The sequence below is a fragment of the Caretta caretta genome, chromosome 9 (assembly GCF_965140235.1).
Source record: "Caretta caretta isolate rCarCar2 chromosome 9, rCarCar1.hap1, whole genome shotgun sequence".
Lineage (NCBI taxonomy): Eukaryota > Metazoa > Chordata > Testudines > Cheloniidae > Caretta > Caretta caretta.
Window position 1 is genome coordinate 30347470 of NC_134214.1, and position 17448 is coordinate 30364917.

The 17448-nt window shown below is 38.7% G+C and overlaps 1 protein-coding gene and 1 long non-coding RNA gene across 3 annotated transcripts in view; one reads left to right on the forward strand and one right to left on the reverse strand.

The window, feature by feature from the left end:
* Positions 1 to 17448, forward strand: part of PLOD2 (procollagen-lysine,2-oxoglutarate 5-dioxygenase 2) — a 78713-nt gene that overhangs the window by 41992 nt on the left and 19273 nt on the right. For both annotated transcript variants that reach the window (XM_048864197.2, XM_048864198.2), the window contains exons 9-11: positions 2411 to 2536; positions 4429 to 4550; positions 16679 to 16783. In XM_048864197.2, the coding sequence (XP_048720154.2) occupies positions 2411 to 2536; positions 4429 to 4550; positions 16679 to 16783 (353 nt within the window). The remainder of the gene's footprint in view (positions 1 to 2410; positions 2537 to 4428; positions 4551 to 16678; positions 16784 to 17448) is intronic.
* The window catches only part of LOC142073178 (uncharacterized), a 41936-nt gene continuing 24847 nt past the window's right edge, over positions 360 to 17448 (reverse strand). The window contains exons 2-3 of the long non-coding RNA XR_012669886.1: positions 10860 to 10964; positions 360 to 796 (exon numbers count right to left, since the gene is read on the reverse strand). This is a non-coding gene — a long non-coding RNA (uncharacterized LOC142073178). The remainder of the gene's footprint in view (positions 797 to 10859; positions 10965 to 17448) is intronic.

Genomic DNA, 17448 nt, shown 5'->3' on the forward strand with positions numbered 1-17448 from the left:
ATGAACTATAGTAAAATGTATCTACAATGCATATCTACTATAGCTGACCTATCAATAGTTCCTTGAGTATAAATCAGTTAATAGGGAAGTAGAGAAGGCTGCTGTTATGCCTTGCCTGTCTTTGGCTGCTTTCCATGCATTAATGAACTCGTATAATATAGATGAGTAAAATATTTTGTGGCATAAATTCAGTTATGTAATTTATTTTTAAAATCAGTCTGTTTTCCTTTAGACAACTAAAATGTATTTTCTATAGCTAAAACGTTAACTTTATAGATTTTGCATACTATTTTTAAAATTTATTTTGTGAAATATTGTTTTTCTAATGTTTATATGCATTTCTTTCATATGTCAGTAATTTAAAACCTTGACTTGCAATATTCAGTAGCTACACTGAGACTGAAAATAACTTGTAGAGAATTTAGTGAAGTACATAAGAATGACTATATTTGGTCAGATCAGTAGTCCATCTAGTAGCAGTTTTGCAATTTCATATTTGAGTTTCTTCAGAACTCTTGGCTGAATACCATCTGTTCCTGGTGACTTACTGCTGTTTCATTTATCAGTTTGTTCCAAAACAACCTCTGCTGTTGCTTCAATCTGTGACAGTTCCTCAGATATGTCACCTAAACAGAATGGCTCAGGTGTAGGACTCTCCCTCACATCTTCTGCAGTGACGACTGTTGCAGAGAATTCATTTAGCTTCTTCATAACTGCCTTGTCTTCCTTGAGTGCTCCTTTAGCATCTCGATGGTCCAATGACCCACTGATTGTGATGTGTCCTGCTTCTTATGTACTTTCAAAAAAAAAAATTGTGGTTAGTGTTTGTGTCTTTTCATAGTTGTTCCTCAAATTCATTATGGCCTGCATAATTATACTTTGACTCTTGACTTGCCAGAGTTTGTGCTCCTTTCTATTTTCCTGAGTAGGATCTGACTTCCCATTTTTAATAGATATTGTTTTAAATTTCTAACGAACTTTTTTTTACTCTGTTTGGTCATTATGGCATTTTTGGGGAGGGGGGGGTGTTCTCTTTTATATTTTTATAATATATATATATTTGGTGTGCGTATTTATGTATGTATAGATAGTTTGACCCTCTATTATGGTGTTTTAAAACTGCTTCCATGCAGCTTGCAGGCATTTAACTCTTGTGACTGTTCCCTTTAATTTTAGTTTACTTAGCCTCATTTTTGTGTAGTTTCCCTTTTTTGAAGTTAAATGCTCCTGTGGTGGCTTTGGTATTTTCCTCCCTCCAAGGATGTTAAATTTAGTTATAGTGTGGTCACCATTATTGAGCAGTTGAGCTATATTTACCTCTTTGGACCAGTTTAGGACTAAATCAAGAATTTCCTCTCCTCTTATGGGTTCCATGACTAGCTGTTCCAAGACATTAATGGTATCTAGAAATTTTATTTTTGCATCCCATCCTCAGGTGAAGTGTTCCCAGTCAATATGGGATAGTTGAAATCCCCTATTCTTTTATTGGGTTTTCTGTTTTTGTAGCCTCTCTAATCTGCCTGCGCATTGCACAGTCACCATCACCATCCTGGTCAGGTGGTCAGTAGTGTATTCCTAGTGTTATATGCTTATTATTCAAGCATGGCATTTCTATCTATAGAGATTCTATGGAACTATTTGATTCATTTACGATTTTTACTAAATTTGCCTCTGCTTTCTTTCACACATAGTGCCATCCCTTCCCGCCTCCAGTGGTGCAACCTATGTTGTCATTCCTATATATTTTCTACCCTGGTATTGCCATGCCCCATTGATTATTTTCGTTCCACCAAGTTTCTGTGATGCCTATTATATCAATAGCTTCATTTTAATATCAGGCACTCAAGTTCCCTCATCTTAGTATTTAGACTTCTTGCATTTGTATACAAGCACTTATAAAATGTGTCAATATTAATTTGTCTGCCTTCATGTGAGATAATTAAATGGGCCTCTTTTTTTCATTTGACTGTTTCTCTTCCGTTCTTATCTGTACTTTTATTAACTTCTATCCCTATTCATAAATCCTGGCCAAAAGGAATGTGTCTGTCCAAACTCACACCTTCTGACTTTCCCCCAGCCCTCAGTTTAAAGAATCCTCTATGACCTTTTTAATTTTACATGTCAGCAATCTGGTTCCATTTTGGTTTAGGTGGAGTTCATCCTTCCTGTATAGCCTCCTCATTTCCCAAAAGGTTTTCCCAGATCCTAATGAAACTAAATCCATTTGGTTTACTGGACATCTATGTTAGTATCTTGTAAAATCAGATATGTACACAGAAGCATGATGATTTTTAGATACGGAGTTGAGATCAACTGTACTAAAAGCAGGACTGAGCTCATGCTGTTGTCATCTTAGAGAGGAGGCAAATGTTCCTGGTTGTATTTTGTGTCAACATATTATTTCTTTTAGGAATATCCAAGGGTTACAATTGCTGTTTTCATTGAACAACCAACTCCTTTCCTACCTAAATTTTTAGACAGACTGTTGACTCTGGATTACCCAAAGGAACCACTTAGTATCTTCATTCATAATAATGTAAGTACGGGGGAACTATCTGGACCAGTTTTACTTTTATTCAGGTGCAATTGCTAAAATGTAATTGAGATTTTGCGTACTATGGTAAGCAGCAATGGAAAATATGTGGTGATATAATGTTAAATAGGAGCAACAGCACTTTTCTCAAGGAGTTTATTTGATTAAATTCAAGAGGCACTTTCTGGAACCTTTAATTGAATTGGATTAGTTTTTTTCTGCTTTCTGTAGCCAAGACCTCAATGTTATTTTATTACAATTCGGGTTCCTGATGTATGTCATAACATTTGTATTCCATGAAGCTCCCAGCCTTAAAGTGAAAGATATGAGTCTCCAAAACATACACAGGAGAGAACAGTTGGGCTGACTTTTACTTTGAGTGCTCCTTGCTGTTCATCTAAGGCAGTGATTCTCAACCTCTGGCCACGGGCCGCTTGCAGCCCAGTCAGCACCGTGCTGTGGCCCATGTGAAATCTTCAGGGGCATACAGGTAGTATTGGATGCGGCCCATGTAACACATTGTAAGAACCACTTATCTAAGGGCTCAATCCTGCAAGACTTACGCCCTATTGACTTCAGTAGCATTAATCATATGAGTAGTTACTGATGTGCACAAGTCTTTGCAGGATTGGCTCATAAGTGATGTGATAATAGGATTGGTCCCTGTATTTTTCTCTCTTTACACCGGCATGTAGTCCATTGACATCGATGGCATAGCATGCCTTGATAAGGAGTTGGCCCTCAAGCTTTATGAATATTTTTGTGGGGGGATAGTAAAAGATATGCAGATTATATACCAGTTAATAATTATGGGCTTTTATCATTGTGCAAAACAAATGCCTCATTGTGCCAATCAGAAGTTAAATAGCCTTTGAAATTATCAAAAAGTTGGCTATCCTCCTTTTTAATATAAAGAGGGGGAAAATTGGTGAGAATTTGGGTGGGTTGGTTTTTTTTAATTATTCTAAAGCCAGCCATGTTATCTGAGAGTTGGCTTAGAACTATTGCATGCTGTACAAAACTGTAAGGCATAGCCAAGGAAATTAGCAATAAAGAGAAATAATAATTAGAAACTCATTTCTGAGAGAATTATCAAATATTCAGCACTTCTATGAATATACACATAAATGTTGTTTTTACCAACTTGGGTGAAGATGCTCTGCACAACTTCCACCCTGCTTCCTCCTCACAAACACTCCGTTCTTTCAGTCAGTGTGTCCAAACAGTTTCTCCACCTCCATCCATTTAAAAGGCCTCATGTCATAACAAACTTCCTAACTTCACAGAAGGATGGATATTGTTCTAGCCAGAGTAAGTTTTGTGCCTCTCCTCCTACTGGCCAGCCAGGATCATTGGAGAGCAGTGAGAGGCACTAACTCTACAGCGTTCTTAACCTGAAAGTGAGAAACTGAACCTAAGATCCAAACACTGATCCCTACGTGCATTTTATAAAGCTCTAAGCCCACATCCTGCAACTGGATATGTGTGGGCAGACCCCTACATCTCTACAGAGCCCACTGAAGTCCATGGGCATTTGCGTGGCCATAAGGGTTCATCTGTGCAGATTTTATTGTGGGTTTGGGGCCATAGGTTGCAAAATATGCATCAAGCAAAATTATCATTTAAACAGTTTGCGACTCCCCCTGTACTAGAACCACAATAGTTACACGAATTCCATTGTTGCACCACAGAGATTTTTCTAAATTCTTCAGCAAAAGAGCTTGTTTTAGTACTTGAAAATATTCTGAAGATATCTGCAAAAATTGTAATCGCCTCTTCTTTCTTCCTGTGATAGTACAATTTGCATTTGGACATTAAGTGTTTTCTTATTTGTGTCTTACAGCACAGCAATTGGTATTTTACATTAACTCTGAATTATGTTAACATGATTACAGGAGGTTTATCATGAAAAGCACATCAAGAAATTTTGGGAGAAAGCCAAGAAGGCTATCAGAAGTATAAAAATTGTTGGACCTGAGGAGAACCTGAGTCAAGCAGAAGCCAGGAACATGGGAATGTAATTAATTTTTTTTTAAAATTGTATATGAATGTTAAGTTAGATTATGCATTTTCAACAGAGGATAAATAGACACTTAAGCAAAGATTTTCACGGAATAACACACTGTATTTAGACACACACAGTGGAATATTGAATGTTTTATGATGTGTCCTCATTATGTATACCGTTGTTTGTTTTTAATATAAAAAGCTGTTGTTCATTTGTGTAGGCATTTCTTGTTGGCTTGGATTTAGCTTTGTTTAAATTATCTATCATTTGGACTTCAGATGAAGGCTTTCAGAATATAGGGAGTAATAGATTATGTAGGAGTGGAGCAGATGTTGTGGATTATTCATGAAGTATATCTGGCAGGAACATGAACATATTTCTAAGCATATATGATGAGCAATAAAATCTGTCCAAATATAAATTCGTGTTTTTGAAAAGAAGCATGCTATGCAAACAAAGTAAATGATGCAACATAAAGTACTAGTTAAACTTTATACTACATTACAATACGAAATGTGTGGCTGTTGTTTCAAGTTTAAATAGATATGTTAATTTCTGAAAAAAGTATTTTTTTTCTGCTACTATTTTCAGGGGTGCACATATGCTCAAGACCTAAAACAAAGTTAATATAGACTGATGTGTCAAGGAAAAAAAATACAGCTTGCATTCAAAGATGCATCAACTCTATGCATTGTTGTACTCGACATCTTCCATCTTGTTTCTTATAGTAAAATTAAACTTAATGTAGAACTAGAGAGAGATCTGAGTATGAACACACCATAATTTTCTCTTTCCGCATGTATGGAGTAGGGTGGGGTTCAGAAACTGAACCCATACCCAGATTTTGCATCTGGCTCTTGTTCCATTAATTTGTATTTCATTAGTTCAGATCCATTCTGAACATCCTCCCCTAAGCTTTATATGTGGGTGTAGTTTGGAACCTGAGCTTTGATCTGTATTTTATGGGTTTGGTCTAGTCTCTCTAGGTAACAGTGAGATTTCAGTCTACAGAGACTATGTTAAATTCCAGATCAAACTGCTCAATAATCCATTTTATTTCCCTAATATCAAATATATACATTCCCACTCAGTGGGTTTACAATTACTTCCATTTTATTCTGTAAAAGTACATTTTCTTTCATTATTTTAGATTATTTATTTGTATTTGGGAGGGCCTTAGTGCTATTGTTTGTTTTTCTGGGTTGTGTAGAGTTACATCAGATGCTAAGGATTAACAGATTTGTTGACCTTTTCCCATGTTTTGTTCTAAACCGTATATGCAGCTACTTCCAACTTTACGTCTGCTTCCATGTGTTTAATGGCCTCTAAAACTGTATTTCATTGTACTTCCAATGAGAAATTGCAATCGTGATTATTCTCAGGATATTGCAAAACAATTCTTACGGGAGAGGAACTGAATCATACAGGGCTCCTAGTTGCTGTTTTTGATATTGAGAATTTGTTGATTTAAAACCTCCAGTGGATGTTATCTTTGTCCATGTTTAAGTTCTTTTGACTTAGTGGTCTAAACATTATTTAGGGGATTATAGATATTTTCCATCCCCAAAAGGGCACTTCCATATTACCGATGTGTTTCTGGCAATCTTACCTGCTGTTGGGTATTCCCTGGGATCTTTTATTACCTTGGAGGCATAGTAATAATTAAGAAAAGGACCCTCACTATAAAACCAATTAAGTTTCAGAATAGAATAACACAACTCCAGAAGCACAGCTAAACCACAGGTTAAACAATCAGTTTGGAAGTAAGAATCAACCACTAAATTGTTAGACAAATAAACACTTCCTGTCTGCTGACAACCCCCTCCCCCCCACTAGTGGTGATGACTAATGGACCGCATTCCCCTCTTTGGCTTATTAGAGCCTGTTAAATGTAACTGAAGATACCAGTAGTGTTCTGATTGCATCTATAGGTCAAATGCGTCCCCGGTGCCGCTTGGTTAGGCGTGAAGAGGAGTTGCATGCCCAACGCCAGGGCTGACTTTGGCCTTTGTGTATTTACATATTTGTCCTGCATCTTTTTCTGACAGCCACTGTATATTCCTTGCCTTTTCTCTGCATGCCTAGGTAGTTATACCAAGAGATGTTTCAAAAATATTTCATTGTCACCCCCTTACCACTAAACATATGTATCCTGATGTAAGAGGTTAAATTTGTGTGTGTAATATATGGTCATGTGAAAATGTGTACTGCATCATACAGGGCTCCAAGCTATTGTTCATAGATTCATAGATACTAAGGTCAGAAGGGACCATTATGATCATCTAGTCTGACCTCCTGCATGACGCAGGCCACAGAATCTCACCCACCCACTCCTGCAAAAAACCTCTCACTTATGTCTGAGCTATTGAAGTCCTCAAATCGTGGTTTAAAGACTTCAAGGAGCAGAGAATCCTCCAGCAAGTGACCCGTGCCCCATGGTACAGAGGAAGGCGAAAAACCTCCAGGGCCTCTTCCAATCTGCCCTGGAGGAAAATTCCTTCTCGACCCCAAATATGGTGATCAGCTAAACCCTGAGCATATGGGCAAGATTCACCAGCCAGATACTACAGAAAATTTTTTCCTGGGTAACTCAGATCCCACCCCATCTCACATCCCATCACAGGCCATTAGGCCTATTTACCATGAATATTTAAAGATCAATTAATTACCAAAACCATGTTATCCCATCATACCATCTCCTCCATAAACTTTCGAGTTTAATCTTAAAGCCAGATAGATCTTTTGCCCCCACTGCTTCCCTTGGAAGGCTATTCCAAAACTTCACTCCTCTGATGGTTAGAAACCTTCATCTAATTTTAAGTCTAAACTTCCTAATGACCAGTTTATATCCATTTGTTCTTGTGCCCACATTGGTACTGAGCTTAAATAATTCCTCTCCCTCTCCGGTATTTATCCCTCTGATATATTTATAGAGAGAAATCATATCTCCTCTCAACCTTCTTTTAGTTAGGCTAAACAAGCCAAGCTCCTTGAGTCTCCTTTCATAGGACAGGTTTTCCATTCCTCGGATCATCCTAGTAGCCCTTCTCTGTACCTGTTCCAGTTTGAATTCATCCTTCTTAAACATGGGAGACCAGAACTGCACATAGTATTCCAGGTGAGGTCTCACCAGTGCCTTGTATAATGGTACTAAAACCTCCTTATCCCTACTGGAAATACCTCTCCCGATGCATCCCAAGACCGCATTAGTTTTTTTCACGGCCATATCACATTGGTGGCTCATAGTCATCCTATGATCAACCAATACTCCAAGGTCCTTCTCCTCCTCCGTTACTTCTAATTGATGCGTCCCCAGCTTATAACTAAAATTCTTGTTATTAATCCCTAAATGCATAACCTTACACTTCTCACTATTAAATTTCATCCTATTACTATTACTCCAGTTTACAAGGTCATCCAGATCCTCCTGTAGGATATCCCGGTCCTTCTCTAAATTGGCAATACCTCCCAGCTTTGTATCATCCGCAAACTTTATTAGCACACTCCCACTTTTTGTGCCAAGGTTAGTAATAAAAAGATTAAATAAGATTGGTCCCAAAACCGATCCCTGAGGAACTCCACTGGTAACCTCCCTCCAGCTTGACAGTTCACCTTTCAGTATGACCCCTGTAGCCTTCCCTTTAACCAATTCCTTATCCACCTTTCAATTTTCATATTGATCCCCATCTTTTCCAATTTAACTAATAATTCCCCATGGGGCACGGTATCAAATGCCTTACTGAAATCTAGGTAAATTAGATTGTTAGTTTAATGTTGAGAATCATTGATCTATCTTCCTCTATCCCCATTTAAATTCTTTTGAATTAATGGGCCTAAACATCACTTAGGAAATACTTGTAATCCCTGGAACCTTAATTTTGATTCCAGTTGATTTATTCCTTCATCCATCTTTAGGCTTGACCCTACCCTTATGAGGTAGAGAGAGGATCATGAAGTCTACTCTGTGCTGTTCTTTTGAGGTTTGCAGGTTTGAAAAAATAAATAAATAAATAAAGATACTCTGCTTTTTCTCCACTATTACATACTGCACTTGAAAACTTGTGAACTGGTTTATTGTATGTGCAGCTCTAGAGGATCTTCCACCCTTCCCCATTTATATTATTGTATAAGTGTAAAAGGGAAGTGCTATCTTCAGTAATAAGCTTATATCATATTATAACACTAAGCTCCAGATCTCAGTTGCAGAGCCTAGAGATCTCTGCCTCCTCTCATGAAGCTTACAGTAGCATAATGTGACAGAAAGCAGAACTACATACAAAAGCCCCTAAGACTCTTTGCGATCCAGCGGATTATAAATAATTTAAATGGATGGTAGGAGTGGTGGCTATAAACTAGCCATTCACCAGAAGATTAAAAAGAGCCCCACAAAACTACCTGTTTGTCAGTGTTGCATAGCATTCTATCAAACTCCCCTGTGTAAGATAAAAGTATGTGATACATAACAGTGGATACTTATTTCCACCACAATACAAATATAATTTGGCCCATGTTGTTCCTCCTCTCAAATGCCCCTTGCTAACAGTCTCTGTCCTGCAGGGGATGTGTTGCATAAAGGGAAAGTGTAAAAAATCATATACAAGCCAACACAGAGAACTGCACTGTGCTCAAATGATAACTATTAAAAGTAGGAATTTTAAAGTGAGTAATGCAAATATAAATTGACAGAGCACCTAATTCAACCTAAAATCAATTCCACGTTCAACTATGTATTCTTCTATCCTCAAGGTCTGTTTCCACTCCCTCCTGAAATTAATCTGATTCCCTGTGGCATCTGAAAAATGTATGTTTGCTTTTCTCTGATAAATCCAACTAAACTTTTGGGTTAGATTTGTGACACAAATTCCCTGTGGGTTATATCTGCTGCTTGCTCTCAGCCTTTTCTTCTCTTCATCTGGAATTCAGAATTTTATTCCATTCCCTTTAGTATTCCAATGTGAATGCATTGAAAAGAGTGACTCTTCACAAATCTGACTTTTTTTTCAAATTTTGCTTGCATAGCTCAAGCAACGCTCACGCAGTTGTTAAAAATCGGAGGGTTTCGGGGCCAAATTCAAAAGTGATTTAAAGTGGTGTAAACACATCTTCTGGCCACCTCAGTATCTGTAATATCAATTGATACTTACACGCCTCCTCTTATAAGTTGTTTTTACTGCTTTGCTTCTCTTAGGATTCTCTTACTCACCTCTGAATTTGGCCCATTGTCTTAAACAGATTTCTTGTGTGGAATATGTGTTTGAACAAATAGAAATAATCCACCAATCAACATTCCACAAAATTCTTGACCACTGAATGGCTATTTTTAGTTTCTGACATCTTAATTTGGATTTATTTTCTAGTCAGTCTATTTTCTATTTTAAGTATTTTATTTTCCCTTATGAGCAGTAAACGTTGGTTGTGTGCACATGCCAGAGTTCCATACAAATGGACCACTCTTACTTCTGTATCCAAGCTTTTTTGAGAAATAGACCCAATGTCCTTAACTTTATCCATAGACTCATGGGCTATATCAAGTCCATGATGTAGCATATTATCTTCTACTTGTTTTTTATCACTATGAAGAATATCCTGAGAAAGGGTATGCATAACTCCTACCGACCTTTCTAAGATATAAAATTTATGGTAGAGTCCTGTGACTTTCCTGTTTTTACTTTTGGCAATCTTTTGGCACAGCACGTTCATTAAATTGGGTAGATTTTCATTCTTCTATCCATGTCCTTCTAGTCTGCCCATTATTTGATCCCTGGTACAAAATTAAGAATTGCATAACAGTTCCTCCAGGAATGTTACTCTCTTCTTCTCCTTAGTTGAACCAACCTCACTCATTTGGTTTACATTCCTCTCCCCTACCCCACTGCTTTCCATCGTGACCATTATCAGAACCAAGACTGAGAGTTTCATATGAGGAGCCAGAGCATGGGACATCACTGTCATGTGTTCTTAGATTTTTTTAAAAGTACATTTAAGGGGCAATCCACTGTGTGATAGTCTAATCTGAAGTGTTTATTTGGCTTCCATTTTCATCACTAGGTACAGTCAATTGCAGAAATTTAACGTGGGGTTGATATAATCATGGAGATATAATCATAGCCAGAAAAGGTGGAAGATGTTGCAATCTGAGTGTTCTGGATCAATAATGAGTCCAGTAGGACTCCCAAAACCATGGAGATTGGAGGCCAGATCACCTTAACAGTTGTTGAAGTTAATTTCCTAGTTAGATTCCTAAAAGGATTGTCCCCCCCCTTACCTCTTATGTCTTATATGGGATAAGTTTGAGTTGTTTTCCATCTGTATACTTACCTCTCGGATATTGTGACAACTGGGTGGCAGTGTTGGCTGTCCTTAAAGCTCTGTATGGTTGGTGCATTGATGGCAGCGGTTTTTGATATAATTCCAGAGTGTTATCTGTATGGGGAACACAAAATGACATTCTTTGCACCAGTTGTAGAAGCAAAATGAGAGTGGAAGGAGGAAAGATAATGGGAAAAAAAGGAGATGTAAAGTCAACTGGGCACTCTGCCTATGTATGCACATCTCTTGGAATTTCTGTTCTTCAGTTTTAAAAAAAACCTTGTCTTCAAGGAACATGTGTGATATTTTACTGTCATTTTTTCCACCCTTTCCAGTTCAACTGTGAACTTGGATTTATTCACCTTTGCAATTTGGAGACCAGATTTAATCAGCTATTGTAGATTTTGGTGTAACAGAAAACTCTAGAGATTAAGATGAATATGTTCAGGCTATAATAAATGTAAGAAGTAATTTGTTTCAGTTCCTTATAGGATTATCAGTCCTTAGAATCTTGTTATTGGATGATCCCCCACTTTCCCCCTCTCACTTCAGGGAATTTTTACGGGTGTTGGTAGCGGAGACTTCTCTCTAGCTTATACTGACAAACTGATTCCTTTGGAAAGTCATGACGTCCATTTGCTGAGTTTACATAATTTAAAGCAAACTCATTGCTTATGTATAGGGCCTTACCAAATTCACAGCCGTGATAAATGTGTCCCGGACTGTGAAATCTGATCTCCCTCCATGAAATCTGTATAGTATAGGGTAAAAGCACACAAGACTGAATCCAAGCATTAGCTACAAATTAAAAAAACAAAAACATTCTCTATCAAATTTAACAAATGGAATAGAAATGAAGCAAAGGAAACAATGAACTGTACAAACGTCATTTTTAGGCATCAAGTGTCAGGGACTTACCACTACTTTGAAAATGCTCCCTTGAAGTCTTTAAACCATGATTTGAGGACTTCAGTAGCTCAGACACAAGTTAGGGGTTTGTTACAGGAATTGGTGGGTGAGATTCCATGACCTGCGTTTTGCAGGAGGTCAGACTAGATGATCATAATGGTCCCTTCTGACCTTAAAGTCTGATTCTGATTCTTTTCAGGATGTAGTAGAACTACTTTAGTAGTTCTGCTCTTCAGGCTTAATTTCATAAATAAAAGCCCTTTATCCATTGTGTGGTTAGATATGTTTACCTCTTTTGGGACAGAAGTGTTGGTATATACTATTCTGAAGGAATCAAAAGATTTCACTAAGGATATTCAGAAATTGCCAAGTGTAGTTCTAGGTGACACAACTATGGCATGATTGGAACTATATGCTATTAATATCTTATGGAAAAGTCACCCCATGTATTCAATTCAGCTCCCAACTGAGCAGGAATTACTAAATTATATAATGCATTGGTTAACTCACATTCACCAAATGGCCATTAGTACTGATGGTTAATTTTTGTCCTTCATAAGTCACACGGAGAGGTAAGTGGTGTCATCTTATTATATTACTAGGCACCATTTTTAAGGTGTTTCTCAAACTGTAGTATTCATAAAGAGGAGTCTGAATATGTCCTAAGGCAGGGGTGGGCAAACTGCGGGCTGGATCTGGCCCCTCAGGGCTTTGGATCCGGCCCAGGGCATTGTTCTCCCCCCCCCCCCATGGCGCCGCGGGCCACACAGCGCTCCCAGAAGCAGCCAGCACCAGGTCCCTGTGGTCCCCGGGGGTGCGGGGGGCATGCATAGGGCGCTATGCGCTGCCCTCGCTTCCAGGCACCACCACCACCCCCCGCAGCTCCCATTGGCTGGGAACAGGTAATCGCAGCCAATGGGAGCTTCAGGGGAGGTACCTGGAGGCGCGGCAAGGGCAGTGTGCGGAGCCCTCTGTCCCCACTCCCCCAGGGGCTGCAGGGACGTGGTGCTAGCTGCTTCCGGGAGCAGCGCGGGGCCAGGGCAGACAGGCAGGCAGGGAGCCTGTCCTGGCCCCGGGGCATGCTGCTGCCACCCCAGAGCCGCTCCAGTTAAGCGGCACTGGGCTGGAGCCTGAACCCCTCCTGCACCCCAACTCCCTGCCCTGAATCCCCTCCCTGCATCCCTGCCCTGAGCCCCCTCCTACACGCTGTACCCCTTCTGCACCCCAACCCCCTGCCCTCAGCCCCTTCCTGCACACCGCACTCCCTCCCACACCCAAACCCCCTGCCACGGCTCTGCATGCAATTTCCCCACCCGTTGTGGCCCTCGGGCCAAAAAGTTTGCCGACCCCTAAAATTTATGTCATCTATTCCAGAATTGCAATTCTCTTTCCAAACTGTGGACAGAAAATGATAGACTGCTTCAATTTCAAATACAAATCATGTTTATAGATGTTTTAAATGGCTGTTTGCTAGAGGAAATTGAACAGATTATGTCTCTTCCCAACAAGTTACTGTGGGTTAGGATCACATGGTCTTAGTGGAAAGTTTTGTTCACAAAAGAACAACAACATTTTTCTTTTTCCTAAGATATACTCACTGTCACAGATAAGCCAGTACTTCACAAGCAGAGTTAAACAGTAGTATTAATCCTCTCTCAGAATCTTTGTCTTCTCCTACTGACCACTTCTTATCGCTGCTTTAAAACAGCTTCTTGAACTTTTGTACCAAAAAAAAAAAATCTTTTCAACTTTCACATTTATACTACTAAGATAAATCTAAGCAAATGTACTGAGGACAGGGAAATAAAGTTCTTCAAAAATTATATTATTTGATTTTAGTGGTGTTAAGCACCTCTGAAAAGCAAGCAGCCCATTTGTCACTGCTATCCCTATCTCCTACTTGAATTAAGGAGTAGGGTCACGTGTTATCCTTACATATCTGTGTCCTTAAAGACTAGGCTATTATCAAAATGTAATATCCTGAAGCAGAAAGACTATCAAAGACCATTTGTGTTTCCAAGGGAGAGCTTCTAGACTGTGTTGAAAGCCTCAGAAAAGTAAATCTGAATTTCATTATTATGAGCAGGTTTCCTTTATTAGTATTGAGAAATTTTATAAGTCCATGTTATGTATAATCCAAAGCTAGGGAATTTTATACAAGTTTTGTTGATGGTGGTTGCAAGTGAATAGTAAGAACCATGCTTCCTACAAAAATTCCAGAAATGCAGGAAACTCTTAATTAAAAGTGAAGCTCTAACCTAACGATCCAGCCTGTTCTACTATAGTGAGAATGGAAGGAAAGAGTTAAAAAATGGAAGGATTCAGACTAAGGTCAGGAAGTCCCAACTGGATTTGCTGCATTAATTTTGAAGATTCTTGTGGGGGTTTTTGTTGGTTAAAAATATTCCTATAACTTATTACAAATGAATTCCCTTATATTTAAGGTAATAGAATATTTCTAAAGGCTTCCAAATAGATCACTAGTACTTTGGGTATATGTTAACTTGGAAGCTTTTCAAATGTCTAATAGCCTGTCATTTAGATTAATATATTTGAATACAGTACAGAAGGATTCGTAAAACTAGACAGAGCCAATTTTAACAGAATACTCTGACAATTTATTGTGTAAAAATAAAAAAAGTTGAAGTCCCACAAATTGCCTGCAAAATTTTATTGGAAGAGACTTAATTTTTCCAATTACGTCTGCTCAAAAATGAATCTAAAGCTGCTACTTCTGTTTTATGTAGCATATAATTAAAAACAATCTGTATAGATTATTTTCAAATGTTGGTTAAAAGAAAACTCCCTATGATGTTTATCTGAGACTTTATTTTCTAATAATAAAGCCAAATGAATTTTATGGCAGAGTTACAAAGCTTTGGACAGAGCAAATTAATAGACTGAAATAAACTCTGCCAGTGTCAGATGGAAATAATGAGTGTAAAGAATTCAGAAATCATAGTTCACAACCTGACACAAACATGTAGGACATTCATATGATGGAAAATTGGCTATGAAGGAAGTGCTGGTTAAGTAATAGCCTGTACTTTCACCCGAGACTGTTAACCATGGACCTGTGCATAAAAACCTCTTCTTCAATGAATTCTTCATTGTATTGACTATCCTTCCTGTTAACTCAGTATTATTTTTAGAAATTCAGCTCAAATGATTATTGCAACAGTGTGTTGACTAAGTGACTAGCTTGGTTTTAAGTCAATGGAATGGAATGGAGAAGGATGTCGTTTACCTTCCAGTGCAGTTTCACAAAAGGATCTTGAGGTACCAGTTTGAGCACAAGAGGACCTGATAATCAAAAGGGTGACAGTCCTTGATAAAAACGCTTGCAGGAGAGATACCGCAGGCTGAATTCCGTGGTAAACTGAACAGGATATAGTTTTGTGGTTCTGCACTGGAAAAAAAGACCTGCAGTCTTCTCCATGCTTTGATTTGTTTGTAGTCTGTTACATTCACTTTTCTTCTTGTGAGATCTCTTGGATTTATGAAAAGCCACCATTAATTTCCCCAGATATCAATCAAAACTCAGTTCAATTTAGATTAAACAAAAGTAGCATTTATTAGAATTTTTACAGAAAGTGGAATAAGTGAAATAAAATGTATGCAGGTAAGATGGAATCTGTAGTGAGACCGTACAAGCCAGCACAATAAATGTAAGCTGTATAGGGAAGCTATTGCCTCAGAGTGATATTCCATCTTTTAAAATAACATATTCCCATAGAGACATCAGGGCCAAATTCACTGGTGATGTAAATTGTTGCAGTTCCACTGATTTCAATGGAGCTGTGTTCACTGATACCCGAACTTGGCCCTGAGAGTTGTCTACCAAAAAAAAAAAAAAATTCTTCTGCGCTTGTAATTGGTCACATTTATATTAAAGGATAATACAATATTCCTCCTCCTTTCAGTGAAACTTCTCTGGAGAACAGGGACATGCAGAAATTTCTATTTCCTCCTTCTCTGGTATCAGAAACTTAGGTGATAGATTGCGTCAAAGACGACCTCCTAAGGGCACGTCTGTGCTGTCCTGCAGTTTGGACTACCAGGATCTGAATTGCAACATGCACCAAACTGCTGCACTGTAACTCCCCTGGATGGAAGCGGCAGACGTGAACGTGAACTCTGACAGGACTACCTCAGTGTGAACTAGCGACTTTTAAGTTTGCGCCTGAAGTATCCATTCAGGGGAGTTACAGTGCAGCCCTTTTGTACTCACTGCAGTTCATACCTCTGTGATCCAAACTGCACAGCAGTGTAGACATGAGTTCCCTTTTTTACACTGATCAGTGGTCACCTCAGTTGGGATTTTGGTGTATCTAGTATTTTAACAATTACGTTCTTATTCTTTTAGATAAAGTTTTGCTTAATCAACTGGGTATAAGTAGTTCAATTGATTTCCCCCTCTTCTCTCCCCCCCCCCCCCCCAATGTTGCTAATGGCTTCAGTTAACAGCTTCCTGGAAGGGAGTTCTATCACCATTCAGATCAGCAGAACACACATGTAGCTCCTTTGTTCAAGCAAAGCTCATGGGTTGAGACTATATTAGACACCCAGTTAAATGATTCTTAATACAGAACCCAACATTTGCAAACTTGGCTGCCCAAACTTCAGTACCTAATCCATATTTAGTCACCTAAATGAAAACTGGAGATTTTCAGAGATGTTGAGCACTTACAATTCCCACTGAAGACAACAGAACCTGGAGATTGCGCAGCACCTTCAAAAATTAGACCCCTTTTATTTAAGCATCTAAATGGATTTAAGTACATAATTTTAGGCACCTAAGTTGGAAAAGTTTTATCAAGTATTTATTAAATGTGCTTGAGTTTTTCCACAATAAACTTATTTTTAACATCACACGAGGATGTACTGGTTGTGCTAAGAGCTGCTTTCTCTCTTTGCAGGGACCTTTGTCGCCAGAATAAAGCATGTGACTATTACTTCAGCATAGATGCGGATGTTGTGCTGACAAACCCGAAGACTTTAAGACTTCTGATAGAGCAGAACAGGTTCAGTATAACTTTGTCTTACAGACTGAGGATCTTCATTTTTTCTAGTCTGGAAGCGCTCTCCAGGATCCCCTTTTACTTGTCCCTTCTATGGTATTGCATTATTGTAAGAGAAGTTTGGCTCAATTCCCTGTGGAGCTTATCAGCATTCCACTCTACTTGAGGGAGCATCAGGTGATCATGTTACTGCAAACTATGTGGTGCCAATAGACCACTAAGCCATTCCAATGGCAAACATCTTTAACTCTGTAATTAATCTTGGCTGCTTGTTTGCCAAAAAAACCTGCTTTAATGGAATGCTGAGTTCTGTGGGGAAAAATAATGAGACCTAATTATTTGGTTAATGGAAACACTTTCTCACTTGAAAATGTTAAAGTGAAAAAGGTAGGTGAACTGAGTATGCTCACTGGATTGGGCCCTGCAGGCCAGTTAGGTGGAGGAATCACTCTGGGGCTTAGGCATCTGCATGCCCAGAGTGAGGATGCAGTGTGCATGTGCAGAGGCAGAAACATAAGCACCTAGGGAACTTTTACTACAAAAAGGTAGGTGTCAAGCAAGTTTTGGCACCTACAGGGTTCAGCAGCAACTAGATGGGGGTTTTGTGAATCCCAATGGGGCCTGATTCTGAAATTTAGGCAACTAAAGGGGAAGCTAGGCACCTAAGT